This window comes from Halichoerus grypus, chromosome 7 (genome assembly GCF_964656455.1).
Source record: "Halichoerus grypus chromosome 7, mHalGry1.hap1.1, whole genome shotgun sequence".
Lineage (NCBI taxonomy): Eukaryota > Metazoa > Chordata > Mammalia > Carnivora > Phocidae > Halichoerus > Halichoerus grypus.
The window spans coordinates 154,201,569-154,225,404 of NC_135718.1; the positions used below are offsets into that span (position 1 = coordinate 154,201,569).

The 23,836-nt window shown below is 59.5% G+C and overlaps 3 protein-coding genes across 9 annotated transcripts; 1 reads left to right on the top strand and 2 right to left on the bottom strand.

The window, feature by feature from the left end:
* Window positions 1-116: 116 nt before the first annotated feature.
* On the top strand, window positions 117-5,088 carry PAQR6 (progestin and adipoQ receptor family member 6). Of its 3 annotated transcripts, none has more exons than XM_036070394.2 (8): window positions 117-831; window positions 2,038-2,115; window positions 2,560-2,687; window positions 2,778-2,989; window positions 3,140-3,266; window positions 3,653-3,749; window positions 3,838-3,988; window positions 4,258-5,086. In XM_036070394.2, the coding sequence occupies exons 1-8, from the start codon at window positions 616-618 to the stop codon at window positions 4,530-4,532; spliced, it is 1,284 nt and encodes a 427-aa protein (XP_035926287.1). In that variant the 5' UTR covers window positions 117-615; the 3' UTR covers window positions 4,533-5,086. The 3 variants fall into 3 exon arrangements, with proteins under 3 accessions (XP_035926287.1, XP_035926358.1, XP_035926425.1); XM_036070465.2 differs by having other exon boundaries at window positions 2,784-2,989; window positions 4,258-5,085; XM_036070532.2 differs by lacking the exon at window positions 3,838-3,988 and having other exon boundaries at window positions 4,258-5,088.
* A 16-nt stretch (window positions 5,089-5,104) lies between these two features.
* BGLAP (bone gamma-carboxyglutamate protein) lies at window positions 5,105-7,191 on the bottom strand. The gene is made up of 4 exons (XM_036071251.2): window positions 5,980-7,191; window positions 5,840-5,878; window positions 5,665-5,734; window positions 5,105-5,520 (listed from the first exon to the last, which is right to left on the bottom strand). Exons 1-4 carry the CDS (start codon window positions 6,041-6,043, stop codon window positions 5,397-5,399), a joined length of 297 nt encoding a protein of 98 aa, XP_035927144.1. The 5' UTR covers window positions 6,044-7,191; the 3' UTR covers window positions 5,105-5,396.
* Window positions 7,192-7,344: 153 nt separating this feature from the next.
* Window positions 7,345-21,896, bottom strand: PMF1 (polyamine modulated factor 1). 5 transcript variants are annotated; one of them, XM_078078542.1, is made up of 6 exons: window positions 21,010-21,135; window positions 20,326-20,466; window positions 10,390-10,495; window positions 9,658-9,758; window positions 8,505-8,700; window positions 7,345-7,825 (listed from the first exon to the last, which is right to left on the bottom strand). In XM_078078542.1, the coding sequence occupies exons 2-6, from the start codon at window positions 20,400-20,402 to the stop codon at window positions 7,772-7,774; spliced, it is 534 nt and encodes a 177-aa protein (XP_077934668.1). In that variant the 5' UTR covers window positions 20,403-20,466; window positions 21,010-21,135; the 3' UTR covers window positions 7,345-7,771. The 5 variants fall into 5 exon arrangements, with proteins under 5 accessions (XP_077934668.1, XP_077934669.1, XP_077934667.1 ...); XM_078078543.1 differs by having other exon boundaries at window positions 21,018-21,110; XM_078078541.1 differs by lacking the exon at window positions 21,010-21,135 and adding an exon at window positions 20,649-20,807.
* Window positions 21,897-23,836: the final 1,940 nt, after the last annotated feature.

Genomic DNA, 23,836 nt, shown 5'->3' on the forward strand with positions numbered 1-23,836 from the left:
TACTGGGATGTGGGCGCTTTCTTGCTGAAACGGCGTCTCGGGAAGGTTTCTCCGAGGCGACCCCTCGAAGCAAGAAGCCAGCAACTCGGGCGGGGAGCCCTGGGGGTGGTTGTGCGGGCGGCACGCTCGCGTGCGCTGGCCCCGTGAGCAGCTGGTGCCTTCGCGGGGGCGCTGGGTGCCAGCTCGGGGAAGACTGGAGCTCTTCCTCCGGGGGCCGTGGGCGGGAGCCTGGAGACCAGCCTCTGGAGCCTCGGCCCCCGTCCCCCTGCCAGGACCAGCTCGTCTAGTGTGTCGGGGTGAACAGGCACCCGGCTTCCCCGGTGCTTCAACCAGCGCCTCCTGAAGGCCTCCGCTCTGGGCTCTGCCCGGCACTGGGCGCTAAGAGGCACCGAAGCCCAGGGAGAGGGGCCTTCTGAGGTCACAAGTCGGGACTTGGATTCCTGTGCCCAGCCTAAGGCAGAGCCCCCCGCTCCTGGCAGGAGCTGACCCCTCCGGCAGCCTGGCCTGAGGGGGGCTCAGCGTCGCCCTGCCTGTTGTGGCCAGTCTGATGTCCGTGGGCTTGGGTCAAGCTGGAGGGGCTGGCTGTGTGCAGGAGGCCGAGTGAGCTGCCTGCTAATGGGGCTGGGCCACCCCACGCTGCGCCCTGGGGGCTGGACAAGGCTGGGATTGTTCCCCGGCTCCCCTTTGTCTCACTCCCCGCCCGGGCCAGGCCTGCCCGCCCGCCCACCACTCTCTCCCTCCCCGCAGCCTGGCTGGCTGGAGCCTGGGACTCTGCCCGAGGAGCCCTGGGCCTGCCGACCCACCGGCTTAGGAGCGCCCGCCAAGCTCTGGGTAAGGCAGCTCAGCTGGGGCATGACGCCTGCCCTGGGGGACCCGAAGTAAAGCGCCTGCTCCAGCCCCCTCCTCTGTTCCCATGGCCACAGCACACAGCCCCGCGGCGACCCTAAGCCCTGCCGCTAAGGGAAGGGACCCTGAGGGGAGCTAGGCCCCAGCGTCTTCACTCTCACCCGTGCCCCAGGGAGGTGGGCAGCACGCAGGATGGGTCAGACCAGCCCCATCCCACTCCTGGGAGGCCTCGGCTCAAAGCTCAGCTGGGGCCCAGGCACAGGAGACCGGTCCGCCCCTGCCCAGCAGGGCCGCCAGCACCCAGCTCGGAGGCGGAGAGGGCCTGGCAGGAGCAGAGGCTTGGGGGACCCGCCCGCGGAGTGAGGTCCCCAGTGGGCGGCACACACGCAGACGGCCACCGGGGGAGGCAGGAAGACGGGCGGGGCCGGGCTGTATTGTTGCCGCGCGGTTTGGGCCGGGAGGGGGAGGGTCTTATTCTCCCTCCCCGGGGGCGGCTCCACCCGCCCGGCTGGCCCAGCCCCTCCACTGGTGCCAAGGAATGTGCCTGGGAGGGGCGGGCGGGGCAGCGGAGCCGCGGCCGCCGGGAGGCAGCGCACAGGTCTGGAGCTGAGGGGTACGGGGCTCAGGAGGGCCGGGGACCCCCGGGGCACATGAGAAGTCCTTAGAGAAGAGCCAGACACCCCGCTAATTCGTTGCCCCTCCCACAGCCATCTGGCCTCTCCAGGAGTCCTCGGCAGCACCATCCGCTGGCTGTGCTCAGCCCCGGCTCTGTGGGCCAAGGGGCGTTCTGGCGGGGGGCAGGGGGGGCGTGAGCGCTCTCTGCACTGACCTCCCTGACTCAGGCTTCCCGGAGACAGAAACTGGGGGCTGGGGACCCGGATCCAGGGTCTGGGGCTACTAACCGAGGCCGCCTTCGGGCTGGGGAGCACCCTGCACTCAGTCTGTCCTGGGCTGAAGCTGAGCAGCCCCTGGGGACCGGGGGTGGGGGGTGGGGGTGCTGAATACTCCAGGCTGGGATGGAGAGGGGGTCACGTGGTACGAGGACGGGGAAGCCAGCTCCCACCCACTCGTACACGTGCGGGCACATACCACCCTGGGTCCCAGTGACCAGGTCCGGCCTGGACCAGCGTGAGAAGGGGCCTGTGGTTGGGGACAGATACCTGATGCCCTCACTCCGCACTTTGTCTCTAGGTCACAGTGCGGAGGTGCCGGGCCACCATGCTCAGTCTCAAGCTGCCCCAACTCCTTCGAGTCCACCAGGTCCCTCGGGTGAGGGGCTTGACCCACCAACTCCCACTCCCCAGGCTACTGACTGGGGCAGAGGCTCTTCCCTTTGAGCAGTTGGGCATGGGTGAGGGGGGCTCCTTCCTGCAGGCCGTCTTATCCCTGCCATCCCTCTGCTCTCTAAGGAGCCTGCTGGCCACCCCTCCCTAGAGCCCAGAACGCTCCTCCACCCAGAGTCCCCTTCTTCCCGGGCGCCCCAGCCCATCCCTCCTCTCTGGTCCCCTTCCCGCTGCCTCCTCGCTTTCTCCTCTGCTCTCTGGGCATTTGGGACCTGCGGTTAAGATGGGGGTCGGATTTGGTTTGGCTTTGGGGCCGTGGTGACCTCCAGCCCGTTCTCTTCAACGCCGCTTGCAGAGATCTCTCCCGGGGAGGAAGGAGCGGGCCCAGTGACGCCCCTCCTGTGTCCACCCCCCGCCGCGCCATGCACAGGTGTTCTGGGAAGACGGCATCATGTCTGGCTACCGCCGCCCCACCAGCTCGGCCCGGGACTGTGTCCTCAGCTCCTTCCAGATGACCAACGAGACGGTCAACATCTGGACTCACTTCCTGCCCACCTGGTGAGCGGCGCCCCGAGGGGGTGCTCGGCGGGCGGGGGCCGGCGGGCCCGCGGGCGTGGGGGGTGGGCGGCGGGCCTGAGCTCCTGCCAGCCGCAGGTACTTCGTGTGGCGCCTACTGGCGCTGGCGGGGGGCCCGGGCTTCCGGGCGGAGCCGTACCACCGGCCGCTGCTCGTCTTCCTGCTGCCCGCCTGCCTCTACCCCTTCGCGTCGTGCTGCGCGCACACCTTCAGCTCCATGTCGCCCCGCGCGCGCCACATCTGCTACTTCCTGGACTACGGCGCGCTCAGCCTCTACAGCCTGGGTGAGCCCCGCGGGGCCGGGGCGGGGCCGGAGCGTTCGGGGGCGGGGCCGGCCGCTCCGGGGGCGGGGCGGGGGCGGGCCCCGGGCGCTGGGGGCGGGGCCGGGCGCGCCCTTGGGAACCTCAGCTCCAGCCCCGCCCCTTCCTCCCCAGGCTGCGCCTTCCCCTACGCCGCCTACTCCATGCCGGCCTCCTGGCTGCACAGCCGCCTGCACCAGCTCTTTGTGCCTGCCGCCGCACTCAATTCCTTCCTGTGCACCGGCCTCTCCTGCTACTCCCGGTGGGTGCCCCGCCAGTGCGGAAGGGGAAGGCGGAGGGACGGGACAGGGCACCCCCCAGACGCACCGGAGGCCGGCGATGGCGCACGCGCGCCGCCGGCTCTGGCCCATTAGCAACAACGGCCCGGCTTATTGAGGACTCAGCGGGTGTGGCTCCTGCGGGCCGGCACCAAACCTGCGCTGTCCCCTTGAACTCTCACAGCCACCCCAGAGGGGGCAGGGGTCTACCCCCCTCACAGACGTGGCCATTTCCAGAGGGCTCACATGCCCTAAGGGCTTTCAAAGCCACTAAGCTACAGTGACATTCCATCTTGGCCAAAGGACCCCTGACCTTCGGTGACCACCCCCGAGAAAGGATGGTGAGCAGCCTTTCCCTCCCGCCTCCCAGGTTCCCGGAGCTAGAAAGCCCTGGGCTCAGTAAAGTCCTCCGCACGACTGCCTTCGCCTATCCCTTCCTGTTCGACAACCTCCCCCTCTTCTACCGGGTAAGGGAGGCTGGGGTCCTGCCCTCCCCGCGCCCCAGACCCTCACCCCCAGAGGCCCTCCCCACCAGCTCTGCTTGTCCTCTGCCAGCTTGGACTGTGCTGGGACAGGGGCCCCAGCTGCGGGCAGGAGGCGCTGAGCGCCGACCACAGCTACCATCTCCTCTGTGCGCTGCTCACTGGCTTCCTCTTCGCCTCCCACCTGCCCGAGCGGCTGGCCCCAGGGCGCTTTGACTACATCGGTGAGAGCTCGAGAGTGGTCCCCATCCAGGAAGGGTGAGGGGACACAGCGTCCTAGAGCACAGAGTGAACAGAGTAATGGGGTATCACGGCCAGGGAGAGTGCCCGCCGTCCAGGCTCCCCCGCTCCTCAGATAACAAACTGGTAGCTTGGGTACCGGGGGCCTTGCAGGTTCTCTTATTCCCAGTTCAGGGGGCAGCCCGCCCCGACGACGAAGTAGGGCAGCCGTGGGAACGGGGTCCATGCCCTAAGCCGCCCGCCCCCCCAACAGGCCACAGCCACCAGCTCTTCCACATCTGCGCTGTGCTGGGCACCCACTTCCAGCTGGAGGCAGTGCTCGCTGACATGGGGTCTCGCCGAGCCTGGCTGGCCACGCAGGAACCCCCCCTGGGCCTGGCGGGCACGGTGGCCACGCTGGGCCTGGCGGTGGCCGGGAACCTGCTCATCATTGCTGCCTTCACCAGCTCCCTGTTTCGGGCCCCCAGCACCTGCCCCCTGCTGCACGGCGGCCCCCTGGAGGGGGGTATGAAGGCCAGACAGCAGTGAGGCCCATCTCTGAGCCTGCCCTGGGGGAAGGCAGAGGCCAGGCCCCGGTGCTGGGGAGGAGCCCCGACACGGGCCTGACGGAGGTGGGGCACATCGGAGCCTGGAGCCAAGAGTGGCTGCGGAGAGAGGGCAGAGGAGAGGAGGGGGCAGGGGGGGTGCTGGCAGCAAGCAGGAGGGTCGGCAAGGGTGCGCTCAGGGGGGCCGGGGCAAGTGCTGAGGGTCTGAGAGGGGCAGTGCATGTGTCCAGGCTGGCGCTGGGGACAGGGAGGTGCCGGGGTCCTGACGCCTGCTCCTGTTCCTGCCTGCAAGTCTCTGCCAAGCCCAGGGGAGCTCTAACACGACTAACCTAGGCCCACCCCGCGTGCTCGTGCGACAGGCCTGGAGACCCACGGCTGCCCGCGCCTCCCAAACCGGGCGGCACCATCTCCTGACAGCTCTCGGCCCCCGGGCAAGAGTCCGCCTGCCCTGCTCACAGCTGTGTGCTCAAGGTGGCCAGGCCTTTGGGTCTATGTGGGTGTCCTGGAGGGTGCGGTGGGCTGGGTGGGGGGAGGGGTGCTGGGCTAGAGGGGGAACCCTAATAATTAGACTTTTAGGAAGTTCCTTTCGATACTTCCAGACGAGGCAGGTACAAATAAATCAGTCGACAGCAGATTTGGGGAAGTACTTTCTGAGACTGAAGAGGGTGCACCTCCTCTCCACTCCCATCCACCCCCCCAAACTCCACAGATGGACAAAGACTCGCAGCCCCACCAATTCCTCTTCCGGAGTTTATTCTGGAGCAGCTGGGATGATGGGGACCCCACACTTGCGGGGCAGGGGGGCCGGGGAGAGGGGAAGGGAGCCGGGGTGGGGGGGCTGCCCGCTCTAGACCGTGCCATAGAAGCGCCGGTAAGCGTCCTGGAAGCCGACGTGGTCAGCCAGCTCGTCGCAGTTGGGGTTGAGCTCGCAGACTTCCCTCCTGGGCTCCAGGGGATCCGGGTAGGGGGCTCTGACATGCCAAGAGCGCGCCATCAGCCTCCAGGACAAATGCCCGCCCCCTCCTCCCACGGCCCTGGGGGGGTCCGCGGAGCCCTGGGCAGGGGGCTGCCCTCTCCCCGCCCATCCCCCAGGCTGGGCCCTGGAGAGCACTCACCCCGGCCAGGAGTCCAGGTAACGCCGGAGCCTCCTCACCACCTCGCTGCCCTCCTGCTTGGACACGAAGGCTGTGGAGCAGAAGGGCAGGATCAGGTGGCTCAGGGCCTGGGAAGCACAGCGGGCAGCCCCGTGGGGTGATGCGCGCCTGCCCCCCACCAGGCCCTGCCTCATACCTGCACCTCTGCGGGACTCCGCGCCGCTGGGCTTCGCATCTGCAAAGGAGAGGGCCCGGTTCACCCCTGCTCGTCCCTGGGGCTCCCCCACCAGGACAGAGCCTGCAGGAGGGTGGCTGGACCAGAGGCGGGGCACTCACCTGCCGCGCCAGCCAGGCAGAGTGCGACCAGGGCCAGTAGGGCGAGGACGGTCACGGGCCTCATGGCGGGTGTGTCCTGTCTGTCCGTGTCTGGGAGCGGCTGCCGGGCTGCTGCTGGGCCTCAGCTGGTCTGATTCTGGCCCTGCGGCCAGCACCCTTTATACTCTGGGTTGTGCCCTGGAGGCGAGGGGGGGGCACCCACCATGTTGTGGGTGGGTCACGGGGGGATCTGCCAGGGCTATTTGGAAGTCATCCGCCCCAGCTCTGAAGGCCAAACCCCAAAGGATGTTGTGGTTGGAACTAGAGCTGCCTGGGCAGGCCCAGCCCCTCCCCAAGGGGTGCACCCCAAGTCCTCAGCTCCAGCCTGAGTTTGAGCATCAGCAGGGCAGGCCGGGAGAGGCGGGAGGGGAGCCTGGGGAGAAAGGGGGCTCCAGGTCTAAAACAGACTCCAGTAGAGCTGGGCTGCCTCTGGAAGGCTGTGATTTGCACTGTCGGCCCCAAGGGCAGGAGCCAAACCGCAGGGAGGGAGGGGCCCGAGGCAGCGATGCCCTGGTTCCCCCGGAGGCAGAGGTGCCCTGCCCCTGCGGCCAGCAACGCCCAGTAACAGCAGGCCAGGGACCCGAAACCGCTGAGGTGGGCTGTCAGATAAAGACAGCTCTTCTGTTCAGGGCAGTGGGGACCCTCTCCCGGCGCCCCTCGCAGGGGGGAGAGGCAGGGCCTGCGAGGAGCCGGGAGACGGAGCGCACCTCTGACCCTCTGACCCTCCTCCTGCCCTGACGGCCTCCTCAAGGTTAACAACTGTGGGGGCCTATCTATCAAGACACAGACGTCCAGCCCGAAAAACCCCATCCCAGCACAGCTGAGGGCCACACGCACTCAGCCCCGCCTGGAGGGAGGGTGTCCTCAAGCCCGGCCTCACTGCCCACCCCATGGCCTGCAGCCAGGCACGAGGGGGGTCTCCCGTGTGAATGCTGCGGCCCCACTGGGCTCAGTGTCCCCAGTGCCCCCAGACAGACCCAACCAAGCCTCCCCGGGGTGAGGCCCTCTCCAGGGAAAACAGTTTTGTGCCCCACGTGTACCCATCCACTTCACCGGCCAGTCAGAGGAAGCGCCCATCTGCGTGCAACACTGAGGGAGGCCCGCCCAGGGCTTTCTCACAATGAACCCGAGTGGCAAAGAGAAGGGTGGAACCCAGGGGTCTTGGTCTCCATGCCGAGGGGCTCGCTGCCCCCCTGCACGTGATGGTCAGGTGCGCCCCCACCAGCCCACCCCAGCCTGGAGGCTCCCAGAGCAGCGCTGGGGCCTGGCGGGGGGCCCTGGCCCAGGAGAGGCTGGAGAGGCGAGCAGAGGAAGCATCCTCACAGATTACAGTGGAGGAAGTGGAGGAAGTTTATTTATGGATGTGGGGAGAACATGGCACGGTCCCTCGGGCTGACTGGCAAGGGGGCAATTGGGGCAGACCGAACAGACTCCCCGAGCCAGGTCCGGGGGCGCTCAGGAACGGGCGGGGCGGCCGGCTGGCCCCGACCTGGAGGACAGAGAGCCCGGTGCCTGATCCCCAGCACGGGAGCTGGCCGACAGTCCTCAAGTTAGAAGGAAACAGGAAAGGGTCTGAAAGGGGTGAGGGGCTGTGTGTGTGACCCCAAGGGAGCCCCAAAGCAGGAGGGACGGTCAGGCCTCATCCTGCAGCTCATTCCACCCCCGCTCAGGGACTGGGCATGATTTCAGCGGTTGTCAGAGGCAGCTCGCCCAGGCCCTCGAGCCCGACTGCCCCGGTGCGGCCGCCAGCTCCTCACTCGGGCTCCCGCAGCACACGCACCAGCTCCTTCTGTTCTCTGTGCAGGGCCTGGAAGCAGTAGGAGGGGACAAACAGGACACGAGAAAATCCAAACCTTTCCTTCCACTCAGCTTGACTCCAGGCCTCTTTCCCCCAGGACGACACGGAAGGAGTGGGTGCCTGCTGCCCAGTGCCCCAGAGCCAGGGAGGGGGTGAGGACAAGAAGGAAGAGAGCCACTGGGCCTGCTCCTGCTGCCGGCTCTCCAAGGCTTGGGGACCCGGGAGCCAGGGATTTGGGGACCCACTGCTGTGAGGAACAGGAAGGCCTGTCCCAGGAAGGGAACCACCAAGTGCTTATAAGTAAACACAAGCTGGCCATCTGGATGATGGAGCGAGCCCAACGTGGTGCGGCACTCGAGCCCTGCCCACAACCCTGGACTGGAGCCACTCTCTGAGAGAGAGGAAGGGAGAGAGGGCGAGCAGAGAGTGAAAGGGGGAATCTCAAGCAGAGTCCCCGCTGAGTGCAGGGCCGACGTGGGGCTCGATCTCATGACCCTGAGGTCACCACCTGAGCCGAAACTGAATCGGACACTCAACCGGCTGCACCCGCCCCGGGCGCCCCCTAATGTGCACGTTTTAAAGCTCCTGGGGATCGGTCACGTGGAGAACCCCACGGCCACGGAGCGCTAGCCCTGACTAACAGGAGGAGCCGGTCCCTTGGGCTGGGGACCAGGCCTGGGACACTCACCTGCCAGGCCTGCTGCCGCGCCCTGCCCCGCTGCCGCAGCTCTTGCACCCGCCCCCGGCCGGCCAGGACGGCCTCGGCCAGCTGCCTGTTCTCGGCCTCCTGTCTGTGCACACGGCGCCGCAGGGCGTCCCGCTGCTGCACGAAGTAGGGCATCAGGGCGCTGCGCACATCTTCTTCCGGGATCCCGCTGGGGCGCCTGCGATCCCACCGGGGCCAGTGGACGGGGCGGGGAGGACGTGTGTGGGTGAGGCTGCCGTGGCCTCCCACCTGCGGCCTCTAGCGGGGCGGGCTTCCACTGGTACACTCACCGGCTGGCGCTCAGCTCGGCGCCCAGGGACCCCCTCTGCCCGCTCTCCCCGCCCACGTCTGCGCCGCCCCCATGTCTAGCGCTCCCGGACGGGAGGCGACCTTCCAGCTACTGCCTCTGTCCGTGGGACCCCGCGCACCCGCTCCTCAGTGAGCCGGAGACTAGGGGACCCGGAGGGGCCCCAGCAAGTGCTGGCTAACGTGGGAAGATGAGGCAGGCGGGTCTGGAGGCAAGAGGATGGGGGTCCTGAAAGCCCAGAGCGAGGGGATGGGTTGGTTCCAGTGGGCAGTGGGGTGGAAGCCACCAGAGGTCCTTTAAAAAATTTGTTTTCAGCTCTAAAACTCATTTCTCTTACATGTTAAGGTCACAAAGCATAAAGAACTTGGAAAGCACGAGAAAGGTGTTTCCTGGCTCTGGCCTCAGACAGTTCAGACAGGGAGAGTGGGGGCAGGCAGGAGCTCGGCGTGGGACGCCCCAGGCCGCGAGGCTGCCCGCGGGGATGTCAGCCCCAGGGCAGCAGCTCTGGCGGTCTTGTTCACCGCTGAATCCCAGGCATGTAAAACCGTTTGGGGCGTACAGGGTGTCCCCTAAATATTGTTAAATGGACAAGTGAATAAAAACCAGACGCCGGGCCGGCCTGACAGAGACTGCAAATCCGCCCTTCCACCTCCTGCCGACGGGCAGATGGGTCCTGAAATGAGCCCCCTCTGGGGCACTGGGCAGCAGGCACCCACTCCAGCCGGCCCCAAGCCCCCGACAGCACGTGCCGGCTACGAGGCTCTCCTTCCCCAGAGGGGAGGACGGGCTTGCTGCGCCCCGAGGCCCGCGCGCGGGGCAACTTCTCACCAGGCCGGCTCCGTGCGGTCTTTGCCTTCTTGTACGATCTTGTCCAAGGAGTTCAAGACCGCTTCCAGGTTCCCCTCCACTTTGATCTCAGCGATTTCCTCCTGAAGAGCAAGCAGGAGAGAGCTCCAATGACACCAGACAAGCCCACCGTGAAAATACGCCAAACCGTGGGCAGGACTCAGTAAGATCTGGGCTAATTTCGGTGTCTTTGTACCAACATTCCAACTTCTCTCCATGCGACTTTACTAAGCACAGGAAGTAGCGAATGGAACGCACTGGACAGGGCCTGTGCCCAGCACCTCGGGATGCCGCAGCCCCAGGCCCAGCCGCTGGTGCCACACACCCACGCCGGTGCTTCCTGCCCCCCCCCCCCCCCCCCCGCCGCCCCGGAGCACGGAGCACGGAGCACGGAGCACGAGCGCAGGAATGGAGCCCTCTGAAGAGATCACCGTGCCCTAAAGACACGAACACGGTCCCGTCCTCTTTGGTACCCCCTGCGGCACGCAGCTCCGCGGAATCACACAGTTAAGTGTCTCCTCTGCACCTGGCCCTGCACCAGGTGCTGGGGACGCGGGGAGGCCAGGAGCCCGTGGGGCAGACAGCACGGGGGCACGGCACCGGACGAGAGCGGGGACACGCCAGGGAACGGACGGCAGCCACGCGGGCAGCTCTGAGCACTGAGGACCCGGAGGGCCCGAGCCAGCGCCCCCTGCTGCGCTCCTTGCCACTCACCCGGACAGATGTCTGCAACTGGGTGACGAACTTGTCGTAGATTCGCTGTGTCACCTCAGGCTGCACCTGGTAGAGGCGCTCGTAACAGTCCGTGAATCTCTGGTAGCTGGCGGGAAGGAGACGGCCGGGCGGAGGGTCACGTGCACAGCCAGCCGCAGCCCCGGCCTGGCCACCCCCTCCCCGCGCGCCCCCAGCCGTGGGGCTCGGGGTCCAGTCAACTCCACGGCCCTGGGTAAAGGCCTGCAGCTCCGCTCGGCCTCACCTGTCCCCAGGGTCCTCACTGCCTCTCAGCAGAGCCCAACTGGGCTCAGGGGTCTCCCCTTACACGGTGGGTCACACCTGTCCACCACGGTGCATCAAATCACCGGGAGGGCTTGCTAGGACTCGGCGCCGGCCGCCCCCCCAGTGTCCAACTAGCTCCCAGGGAGGCTGCGCTGGTGTGGGCCGCGGTCCCTGAGAAACTCTGGTCGTTCCAGTCCCCTTGCCGGGCTGGACTAGGACAGGACATGTGGCCTCAGGCAGAGGTATCCTTCCTCCTCAAAGGAGCCACACGGGAAGGATGCCCCTTTTGTAGGATGTGACAACACGTGCTGGAGGCTAGGTCTCCAGCTCCCAGCCATTGTGGGGGCCCTGGCCTGAGGGCAGAGTTCATTCCCTAAGGAGGCTGAACGGAAGAGAAGAACTGGGGTGTGTGAGGACATCATCAAGCTGCTGAAGACATCAAACTAGAGCCACCCCACCTTGGGGCTGCTACTTAGTGGGGTAATGGATTCCTCTTATTGTTCACGCCATTTTTAAAGAAATTTTTTTAATAGATTTTATTTATTTGAGAGGGAGAGAGAGTGAAAGAGCGCACAAGCAGGGGGAGTGTCAGGCTGAGGGAGAAGCAGGCTCCCCGCTGAGCAGGGAGCCCCACGTGGGGCTCGATCCCAGGACCCTGAGATCATGACCTGACCCAAAGGCAGACGCTTGACTGACTGAGCCACCCAGGTGCCCCTGTTCACGTCTTTTAAAATCAGGTCTCTGTCACTGGCAGTTGAGAGCTGGATCCCTGATCCTTCTCGTAGCTGGAAAGATCAGAGGGTACCCAGGACGCTCCCAGTGGCTTGCTCTCTCAGAAGTCTCCTGCCTTTTCTCTCCCCACTCCCTGCTTTCCTGTGTCTCTACCGTCTCCCTCGGGCCCTTCACCTTCTGCCAGGGTTCAGTGCTGGCCGCCAACCAGGTCCTGGCTGTTCTGCGGGGAGGGAGGCCGCACGGCCCTCCGGGAGCTTCGGGCAGAGAGGCGCCAGCAGGCACAGAAACACACGAGACCATGGGGACGGCCACTTGTGGAGGGCGCTCTGAAGGAACAGGGTCTCGGGATCGTCTTTAAGCTGGGGTTGGGGGTGTTCAGTGACCCGCAGGAAGTGTCTGAGCGAGGGAGACCCCAAGCACCTAACTGCCCACACCTGTGCTTGGCTGCGGGTCCGGATGCTCCTCAGCCGTGTGGTCAGGCTGGGGGGCCGTGGGACACACAGAGGATTGGGTCCCTGGAAGACGGCGCCTAGCCCCCACCCCACCCGGGAGGATCACTGCTGGTCCCCCCTTCTCATGGCTCTCGGCCTCCCCGCCCAGGTCCTGCCCTACACAATGTCTGTGGAGCAGGTGACATTCGAGAGTGCCCAGGGGCTTGCAAGGGACACCTGCTACGTTTTCAGGAAATCTGTGAGCCTGCTGTTCAACAGGGCCGCACTGAACACTAGGTTATATAATCTGGCAGTAAATGTTAAAAGAAATGGTACTAACTACTCAAGACACATGACTTCCTAATGCAGCACGTTCTCGGGGCTCTGGAGGCGGCTGACGTCCTCTGTGTGGAAACACTCGGTAAGGCGCCCTGCTGCCATCTCTCCGGGACTCCGGATTGAGCGTTTACACCTTGGCAACTGGCAAACGCAGTGAGCCAGGGCTTTATTTTTGGAGGGCTGGTTGCAAGCCTCTGCCTGGCTCCGCGGGAGGGGACGGTCTCTCCCTGTGTGCCTGTCCACACTGGACGCCGACACCCCTTCGGGGCTAAACCTTGGCACCCGTGGCCAGGGCAAGGGACGGACGGCGGGCACCCTTCAGCCTCGGTGGGGCCCCAGGCGTCTTGTGTGCCGCCAGCCCCCCTCGCCACGCAGTCTGCGGCTACACGAGGAATGCGGAGACGCAGGACGCCTGCCCAAGCAGGGCTGGATCTGAAACCGGGTAATTGTGGCTTGAGACGGACTTGGCTTGGACACCGGAGATCCTGTTCCTCCACCTGGCCCGCTCGACGGCAGAGGGTCTGAGTGGGCCCCTGTGCTGTGCTCAGGAGGCCGGCAGCGCCGAGGGCCCGGGGCGGGGGCCGGGGGCCAGCGTGCTGTGCGGAGCTCTTCCCACGGCCCCGATGGGCTCTGAGGACTCAGTGAAAGTGAAGCCCGTCCACGCAGATCCCCGAATGGGCACGGAGGGAAGGCAGCCGGACTGGAGGCCGGTGTCAGTGAGACAGGAGGACAGGGATCCTCGCTTTGTTTGTTTCCAGTTTTCCTGCGATATAACCGCCATGCCTCCTTCTATAAGGCACACGGCATGATGCTTTGACCCACGTATACAGTGAAACGATGAGCACAGGAAGTGTAGCCAACACCCATCACCAGCTCACAGAGATACAAAAAACAGGGAAGAAAAGTTTTTCCTCGTGATGGGAATTGCAACAGACGCTCTTCCCAGGGCGGCGTGAGCTGCGGTCATCGTGGTGGACACCGCACGCCCAGGGCTTCCTCATCCTCTAGCTGATGCGCGTGCCTTTGTCCACCTTCCTCCAACCCCCCCATCCCCACCGCCAGGAATTCCCTTCTCGAGAGCCAGGGCAGGCTTGGGAATGGTTTAAATGCCCTTGTGAATCTCCTAAAAAAATACTCTAAGGGAAAAGCAGGAAAAGTGATGCATTTTAGAAAACATGCCGGGCCGTCCCGCCCCCTGCAATGTCACTGGGATCACTGGGATCTCCAGGGTGCCCAGAACTGTTTGATGCGGCTGCAGACCAGCCCCACCCCCAGCTACCCTGGACTCCAGGCCAGCAGGCGTGCGCTGCTGGGGCGGGGGAGCCCTCCCTCATGAGCAGCCCTGGTGGCCTCTCTGCAAGTCCCCCTTGGCCCTCTGTTGGAACGGTGCCCTGGCCTTGGCCTTCCAAGGGTACGCAAGGGGCGTACTGCTGCGTGCTGGCTACGTGCACTGGGTCTGCGGAATCTTGGCCTGTCTGTCTGGGTTCAAATCCTACCTCTACCACTCATCAGATGAGTGATCTGTGACAACTTCTTCACCTTTCCCTGCCTCAGGTTCTGCTCTGTCAAGTGGGGATAGTGTGTCCACGCTCACAGAATTACTGTGAGGTCACATAAGTAAGGTACTTAGCACGGTGCCCAGCGCACTGACAAGCGCCATGTTAGCTACAATTAGTATCCCTAATTTCAGGAAAACAGTCCTCACTGCCCCCCTCAGAGGTGCCAAACAGTAAGCTGGCTTCCAGGATGGGGCGCCTGGGTGGCTCAGTCGTTGAGCGTCTGCCTTCAGCTCAGGTCATGATCCCAGGGTCCTGGGATCGAGCCCCGCATCGGGCTCCCTGCTCCTTGGGAGCCTGCTTCTCCCTCTCCCACTCCCCCTGCTTGTGTTCCCTCTCTCGCTGTGTCTCTCTCTGTCAAATAAATAAATAAAATCTTAAAAAAAAAATAAAACAAGATAATATTATAAAAACCAAACCAAACCAAACCAAACCAAACCAAACCCGGAAGCCAATGCGTACAATCCACGGAGCCCATTCAGATTTCACCAGCTATCACACATACCTCACTTGGTGTGGACATCACATGTGTAACCCTGTGTAACTACTACCTCAGTCAAGGTACGGCACTTTTTTCACTTTTTTTAAAGACGATTCATTCATTTGAGAGAGAGAGAGACCAGGGGGAGGTGCAGAGGGAGAGGGAGCAGCAGACTCCTGGCTGAGCAGGGGGCCCGATGTGGGGCTCGATCCCAGGACCCTGGGACCATGACCGGAGCAGATGTTTAACCAACTGAGCTACCCAGGCGCCCCTACTGGATGCTTTTTAAAGACATTGACACACAGGGGGCGCCTGGGGGGCTCAGTCAGTTAAGCGTCTGCCTTCGGCTCGGGTCATGATCCCGGCGTCCAGGGATCAAGTCCCACATCAGGCTCCCTGCTCAGCAGGAAGTCTGCTTCTCCCTCTGACCCTTTCCCCTCTCATGCTCTGTCTCACTATCTCTCAAATAAATAAATAAAATAAAAAAAAAAGACATTGACATGATATGAGTTGGAGTCTCAAAAAAAATCAGTCTAGAGCCTCTAGAAAGACTGTAGACAGTCCTGCCAACAATCTGTTCCTCTGCAAAGCAGAGTACCTTTAAAGTCATTGTATTCAGAGCATTACAAATAAATAAATAGAGATTTTTAAATCGGTGGAGATATCTCAAAACATGAAAAAAAAAAAAAAAAGGATCAGCCATGACTTTAAGACACATCAGGGGCACCTGGCTGGTAGACTGTGTGACTCTTGACCTCAGGGTCGTGAGTTCCAGCCCCACGTTGGGAGCAGAGATTACTAAAAATAAATAAACAAAACAGAAATTGTGACTGGAGATTTTAAAAAGAAATGGATGGCTCAATCAAGATTTTTTTAATAAATAAAAGATTTTATTTATTTTTTTTATTTTTTAAAGATTTTTATTTATTTGACAGAGAGAAACACAGTGAGAGAGGGAACACAAGCAGGGGGAGTGGGAGAGGGAGAAGCAGGCTTCCCGCAAAGCAGGGAGCCCGATGCGGAGCTCAATCCCAGGACCCTGGGATCATGACCTGAGCTGAAGGCAGACGCTTAACTGAGCCACCCAGGCGCCCCTAAAAGATTTTAATAAAACTGAAAAGTTGAAACTGATAATAAGTATAGAATTTTACACCCAGGAAACAGAAACCACACATTCTTTTCAAGCACACATGGAACGTTCACAAAAACTGCCCACATACTGGCCATATGATTTCAAAGTGTCAAAGTTCCCCCCAAAATCAGTGTCATACAGACCATGTGATCTAACCATAATGCGATAAAATTAGAAATCACAACAAAAGGATAACTTTAAAAAAATTACATGTCTGGAAACCAAATAACATACTACTAAATAATCATTGGGTTAAAGAAGAAATTGTAAGGAAAATTACAAAGTCCATAAGTTTAAATGACTACGTCCACATGTGAAAGAATGGAGTTGGACCCCTTTCTCATACCATACACAGAAACTAACTCAAAATGGATCAAACATAAGATCAAAAACCATACAACTCATTAGAAGAAAACACAGGTGTAAGTCTCTGTGACCTTGAATCAGACAGTGGTTTCTCACATATGACACTAAAACCACCCGCAACCAAAGAAAAAATTCTCCGCAACTTTTTCTCTAAATAAATACACATTAATAAGTGATCTAAATTGGACCTCTCAAAATTAGAACCCTTACAAGTTAACAGTAAAAAGCCCACTTAAAAAATGGGCAAAATATGGGGCACCTGGCCGGCTCACTCTGTGGAGCATGCAACTTGATCTCAGGGTTGTGCGTTCAAGCCCCATGTTGGGTGTAGAGAGTATTTAAAACTAAATGAAGGGGCGCCTGGGTGGCTCAGTTGGCTTTCTTCGGCTCAGGTCACGATCCTAGTTTCCTGGGATCGAGCTCTGCACTGGGCTCCCTGTTCAGTGGAGAGTCTGCTTCTCCGTCTCCCTCTGCCCCCCATTCGTGCTTGCTCTCTCTCTAGTGCTCTCTCTCTCTCTCAAAATCTTTTAAAATAAGAAAGACAAAAATAAAATGAAAAAAATTATATATAATAATGGGCAAAATATTTGAATCAACATTTCTCCAAAGAAGATACAAAAATGGTCAATAAGCACATGAAATGTGCTCAGCCTCGGTAGTCCTTAGGAAAATACAAATCCAAGGCACTGTGAGATACCACTTTATGCCCAGCTAGGGGCTACCATCAAAAAGACAGACAGTAAGGAGTGTGGGTGAGGATGTGGAGAAATCGAAACCCTTGCCACACCTCAAGCTGGTGGAAATGTAAAATAGCACAGCTGCTTTGGGAAACAGTTTGGCAATTCCCCCAAAGGGAAACCCGGAGTTATTACATGAGCCAACAATTCCACTCGTGGGTGTATCCCCAGGAGAGCCGGACACTTGTTCAGTGATGCTCTTCGCAGCATTATTCATAACAGACAATAAGGTGAAAACTGCCCCACCTGGATGTCAAGTCAATGCAGGATAAACAAAATGTGGTAGGGAGAGCCACACAACAGAATACAATTGTCATAAAAAGGAGTGACGTGTTGGGGCGCCTGGGTGGCTCAGTTGGTTAAGCGACTGCCTTCGGCTCAGGTCATGATCCTGGAGTCCCTGGATCGAGTCCCGCATCGGGGTCCCTGCTTGGCAGGGAGTCCGCTCCTCCTTCTGACCCTCCCCCCTCTCATGTGCTCTCTCTCAAATAAATAAAAGAAAAAAGAAAAAAGAAAAAAAAAAGAGGACGTATTGACACAGGGGACATGGACGAACCCTGAAATCATTCCTTATGCGAAGTGCGGGAATCCGGACACATTAGGCCAGGTATGGTATGCTATGTATAGATGGAATGTCCAGAACTGGCAGATGCACACAGACAGAAGGTACACTGGTGACTGCTGGGAGATGGGATGAGGAATGGGGAGTGACTGCTAACAAACACGAGGTTTCTTTCTGGGGCAATGAGAATGTTCTAGAACCAGAGAGTGGTGATGGGTGCACAACTCTGTGAATGTGCTAATTGTGCACTGTGAGGGTAAATTTCATGGTATAAGAATTATATCTCAATTAAAAACTTAAATGACTATGAAAATATGAAATACCAGAATTTGTAGAAACCAGCAAAAGTAGTCATATGAAAATTTAGTTGTTTTTTTTTTTTTTTTAAGATTTTATTTATTTGACAGAGAGACATACAGCGAGAGAGGGAACACAAGCAGGGGGAGTGGGAGAGGGAGAAGCAGGCTTCCCGCTGAGCAGGGAGCCGGATGCAGGGCTCGATCCCAGCACCCTGGGATCATGACCTGAGCCAAAGGCAGACGCTCGACGACTCAGTCACCCAGGCGCCCCTATAGTTTTTTTTTTTTAAGATTTTACTTATTTATTTGCCAGAGACAGAGAGGGAACACAAGCAGGGGGAGTGGGAGAGGGAGAAGCAGACTCCCTGCTGAGCAAGGAGCCTGGTGATGCGGGGATCAATCCCAGGACCCTGGGATCATGATCCGAGCCGAAGGCAGCCGCTCAACCGACTAAGCCACCCAGGCGCCCTGAAAATTTATAGTTTTATGCACATTTTTCAGAAAACAAAAAAGGCTGAAAAAGAAAAGAGCTAAATATTCAACTCAAAAACTTGGGAAGAGACTAATAAAACAAATCTAAAGAAATAAAAACAAATAAATAATAAAGATAAAGATAGATTTCAAAGATATAGACTCATAATAAACCTCAAAAGTTTTTTTTTAAAGCCAATTCTGTAAAAAGATTAGTAAGATAGAGAGAACTCTGCCTACACAAAGTCCAAAAAAGAAAAGCAGCATATAATGGAAAAGGGGAAAATAATAAAAATTTAATTTAAATAAAAATTTAAAACATTTTGAAAAATTAGAATATAACAAAGGAGACAGATTTGGGTGGGGGGGATGCCTGTAAAACAGCAATTCTGTCACAAGAAGAAATCAAATCTGAGCCGACTTGTAGCCATTACAAGAAACCGCTCCATGCCAGACGTCTGCAGTCCCCTCTGGAGGACACATCCAGCATCACGGCTCTTAACGCCCGCTGTCCTCAACCACGCCAAAAAGTTCTTGGCCTAAATGAGCTCTTGCAAACTTTTTCTTTTTAATGAAAGATTTTATTTATTTATTTGAGAGAGAGAGACAGCAAGAGAGGGAACACAAGCAGGGGGAGTGGGAGAGGGAGAAGCAGACTTCCCGCTGAGCAGGGAGCCCAATGCGGGGCTCGATCCCAGGACCCTGGGATTATGACCTGAGCCCAAGGCAGATGCTTAACGACTGAGCCACCCAGGAGCCCCTCTTGCAAACTTTTAAGACACAGATAATCCCAATCTTATATAAACTGTTTCAGAAGAGGGAGTACTGTCCAAGTCCTCATACATGGCTAATACATCTTTGATTCTATAAACAAATAAGGAGAGTAAAAAAAAAAAAAAAAAAATTATAGGTCCATTTAACTTATTAGCATACGAACACAGATCTAACTAAATCTAACAGTGTATTTTTTTTGAAGATTTTATTTTTAAGTAATCTCCACCCACCGTGAGGCTCAAACCCACAACCCCAAGATCAAGAGTCACACGCTCCCCTGAGTGAGCCAGCCAGGTGCCCCCTAACAGTGTATTTTAAAAATACACCATAATCAAGTACATTTATTCCCAGAATGCAAAGATGGTGTAACTTCCATATCTACCAACAGAGATAATATTGGTGAATATTAATGAACTAAAGAAAAACTCAGTATCATCTCATTAAAAGAAGAAAACATTTGATAAAGTTCAACACCTAATTATGACTCCTCAGGCGCACCTGGCTGGCTCAGTCAGAAGAGCATGTGACTCGATCTCTGGGTTATGAGTTTGAGCCCCATGTTGGATGTAGACATTACTTACATAAACACACTTAAAAAAATAATTATGACTTTTTAAAAACCTCTCAGAAAACTAGAAACACACAGGGACTTTCATAATTTTCCAAAAATACGTACCAAAAACTTAAACACTGTGGAGAACTTTAGGAAGAAGGCAAAGACGATTACATCACTGTTGCTACAAATCCTTGATGACAATGTGGGTGAATCTCACAAAGGCAATGTCAAGGAAAAGAAGTCAGACATAAAAGATTACAAACCACAGGATTCCATTTAATAAAGTGGGGGGGGGGGGCGGGCAGAAACCCAGGCAAAACTAATGTCTGGTTAACCGAAGTCAGGCAAGTGGCTACCCTTTCAGCTGAAGGTAAAGATGGGAAGGGGGCATACGAGCACTTCCTGGGGTTGTTTCTCGATCTGGGTGCTGGTTACATGGGTGTGCTCGTTCGTGAAAATGCTATCAAGCTGAACATTTATGATTTGTGCATTTTGAGGGAGGTTATACTTTAATAAGAGTGGAGCAAGAATGCTAGATACAACTATCTTACAAAAAGCAATAGTTTCTCTAAGTCATCAGTAACTAATGTTAAAAAAAAATAGAGAATATTCACAATAGTAACAGAAACTATGAAGGACTAGGTAGTGACCTAGTAAAGAATGCATGAGTTCTTTAAAGAACTTTAAAACTCTATAGAAGGGGCGCCTGGGTGGCTCAGTCGGCTAAGCGTCTGCCTTCAGCTTGGGTCATGATCCCAGGGTCCCGGGATGGAGCCCTGAGTTGGGCTCCCTGCTCAGCGGGGAGCCTGCTTCTCCCTCTGCCTCTGCCTGCTGCTCCCCCTGCTTGTGCTCTTTCTCTGTCAAATAAATAAAATCTTAAGATGAGTCTGGAAAAAAAATAAAAGCTGGATGAAATGAGTAGGCAGCTGTTGGAAAAGGGAGCCATATGACTGACAAGCGTAATGAGGGTATGTCCCAAGCTGTGAGGCAGCAGGGGTGTTAAACCACCGTGGGCCAGCCCTCTCCACACCTTCAGAGTGGCGGGAGTCAGAATGGTGGACCCCGGTGCTGGTGAGGATGGAGGAAACTGGAACAGCTTTTCTGGAAAGCAATCTGACAAGCCACAGGTAGGTGTAAACCCCAGAATCCAGGGGCCCCTCTCCGTTATCTACGTCCAGAAATGCCAGCACTCGCAAGAGCATGGACAAGGACAGTCACCTGGGCATGACTGGTGGAGGAGGGGTCCGGAGGCAACCAGGGATCTGTGACCGGGGATGGGTAAGTGCTGGATGCATATCATGGAATGAAAAGCAGCCTGAGAAGCCCTGAACCACATGCACTTACAGTACGTGGTTAGATCTTCAAAAAAAAAAAATGGTGTTGAGTGAAAAAAGTTGTATGTAGCTCAATCATCATTCATATAAACTTAAAACATGCACAGACAAAACAACATATTTAACAAGGAAGCAAACATACTCAAATGTCGCTTCTTGCACTCACGCTAACCCAGACGCCCCCATCCCACTGCTCTATTTCTTTACCCTGATTTATTTCTCTTTATGGCACTAGTGCGCCTTCTCCAGGAGAGCAGGGACCTTCCTGGCCCCTTGACCACAGGTTCATCTCCAGCTCCTAGAACAGAGCCTGCGACATTGTAGACGCACATAAATAATCGGAGGACACAGAGCCAATAGAAACTGGGCCTATGGAGAGGGGAGAGGAAGACAAGAATGAGCGGGGGTGGGGGGGACACTAAAACAAAGAAGGGACCTCGCCTGGACAGATCTTGGTGGCGCCTTATGACGGGTCCATAAAAATAATTACAAATTATTTTATCAAATTAATTACTCTGGAAACTAGGTCCTGCACGAAAAGGCCGCCACCTCCCCTCCCCCAGCAGACCTGACTACCTCAGGGCCTTTGCACAAGCTGCGTCCGCCGCCTGCAGGCTCTCCCCATCCCTCACTGCTCCCGGTTCCGCTCGGTGTCACGCGCTCCGGGGTCTCCCTTCCCCGAGCTGCCCGCCGTCTCAGCAAGCGCCGCGCCTCCGCTGCCCCCTGCACGTCCCCACCCGCGGACGCGCGCACGAGGGCGCTCGTACGCGTGCGGACTGCCCCACCGGCGCTGGGCCGGCCGCAGCTCTGTGCCGCACGGAGGCTCGGGCCGCGCGGGGAGCACGGCCACAGCACCGCCCGCGGGGGACACGGCGCGACCCCCGCGCGGACGGCCCACGACCCGCCTGCACTTCCGCATCAGGTCGTCGACACCCCACACCTCACCGACCGCCGTCCCGCGCCCTGCCGGCCGGGCCGCGGGGGAAAAGAGCGCCGAGCTCCCCGCCCCGCCCCCGGACGGCGCGCGCGCGGCCACGTGACTGCCGGCCCGCCGGCCCGTCCCCGCCCGGGCACGAGGCCACGTGACCGGGCCGCCGCCGCGCCCGCTCCGCTAGGCCTCTCGCGCGCCTATAGCTTCGTCCCCCTTACCTCCCGGCGGCGACCAGCTTCTGGAGGAAGGTATCCACCAGCGTGTCGAGGAGCTTCACCCTCGGGATGGTGGCGCCGGGGGGCACTGATTCCGGACACGACCCCTCAGGCCCCTTTTCCTCACGGCCGCTCTCTGCGTTGACGCTGCGCGCTGCGGCCATGTTGAAGCCAGACCGCCAAATCTGACGGGCTCGGCCGCCCCGCCCACCGAGGCCCCCGATTGGCCAGCCTCGGCCCCGGGCCTCTCCGGTTGGAAGCGGCGGGTGTCCATCACCGAGCCCCACCCCGGCAGCCGCACGCTCCGCACGCACGTCCTCCCCGGGCTGGCAGGCCGAGTAAGAGCGAGCCGAAGCTCAGGGGCTCAATAAAAACTTTTAATCACACGTCAGAGACTTCGTACAGTGCAACAGTGAATGTCCGCGCTAATGTTCCCAGGAGTCCAGTCTACCAAACGCCAGCTGTGCCTGCGTGCCGCCCGCCCGGTGTCCCATGTTCCGTCCAGTTCGGGCCACGGACCAGCTCAGCCACAAGTCCAGCTGACGTGGCCCTTGGTCCGCTCCCCACCCCGGCGCTGCATAACCCTAGCCGGCCCCGGCGCCTGACGTGCTGGTGGGAGAGCGGGGGCCAGGGCTCCCTGGCGGAGACGCGCGGCGAGCTTTCGGACCGCGAGCGCGCCGTGCGAGAGAGGGAGAGGTGGAGGGGGCGGAGGGCAGAGAGAGAGAGGTGGGGAGAGGGGCAGATGGAGGGAAGGAGAGGTGGAGAGGGAGAGGGGTGGAGAGGGGCAGAGGGAGGGAGGGAGAGGTGGAGGGGGCGGAGGGCAGAGAGAGAGAGGTGGGGAGAGGGGCAGATGGAGGGAGGGAGAGGTGGAGAGGGCGGAGGGCAGAGAGAGAGAGGTGGGGAGAGGGGCAGATGGAGGGAAGGAGAGGTGGAGGGGGCGGAGGGCAGAGAGAGGGGTGGAGAGGGGCAGATGGAGGGAGGGAGAGGTGGAGAGGGCGGAGGGCAGAGAGAGAGAGGTGGGGAGAGGGGCAGATGGAGGGAGGGAGAGGTGGAGGGGGCGGAGGGCAGAGAGAGAGGGGTGGAGAGGGGCAGATGGAGAGAGGGAGAGGGCGGAGGGCAGAGAGAGAGAGGTGGGGAGAGGGGCAGATGGAGAGAAGGAGAGGTGGAGAGGGCGGAGGGCAGAGAGAGAGGTGGGGAGAGGGGCAGATGGAGAGAGGGAGAGGGCGGAGGGCAGAGAGAGGGGTGGAGAGGGGCAGATGGAGGGAGGGAGAGGGCGGAGGGGGCGGAGGGCAGAGAGAGAGGTGGGGAGAGGGGCAGATGGAGGGAGGGAGGGGGCGGAGGGCAGAGAGGGAGAGGGGTGGAGAGGGGCAGAGGGAGAGAGGGAGAGGTGGAGAGGGCGGAGGGCAGAGAGAGAGAGGTGGGGAGAGGGGCAGATGGAGGGAGGGAGAGGGCGGAGGGCAGAGAGAGAGAGGGGCAGATGGAGGGAGGGAGAGGGCGGAGGGGGCGGAGGGCAGAGAGAGAGGGGTGGAGAGGGGCAGATGGAGAGAGGGAGAGGGCGGAGGGGGCGGAGGGCAGAGAGAGAGGTGGGGAGAGGGGCAGATGGAGGGAGGGAGAGGGCGGAGGGGGCGGAGGGCAGAGAGAGAGAGGGGTGGAGAGGGCGGGAGGGGGGTGCGGCACCCCGCTGCGCGGGGAGCTGGGGGGGGAGCGGTCTGAGGGCACGAACCCCCCACCTCCTGAGACCGGCGGGGCAGCACACCGCCTCCTGCCACCACACGGCCCGCGCCACGCGGGCCGCAGACGGGCCTCCAGGGAGGAGGTGTGGGACTGAGGCGCGGGGAGAGCGGAGGGGCCCTGGCCTCTATCCTGTTGGTGGTTCTTGGGGCAGGTGGGTGACGGAGGGGCAGAGGGTTCAGAGTCACCTGTGCACCCCGGGGGGGCTGACCATTAGTGGACAGACACTGGGGGACACCTGACAAAGGAGGAGAGGGGACACAAAACCGAAGGTAGGTGAAGGGGGTTAACCCTCGAAGATTCGAGGCCCAGACGGTGGTGGTGGTGGCAGCGAAGGTGGAGAAGCGCGGTTGGCTCTGATCTGGCCAGGGCGACAGAAAGGGGGGGCAGCCGTAAGAAGTGTCAAGGCCTCAGGGAGCTAGCACCTTTCAAGTTGGCACCGTGGCCTTTCCCGGGGATGGGACCGATGAGAGGTGGGCAGGCTCACGCAGCCACACGTGTGCAGTACGAGTGCAGGG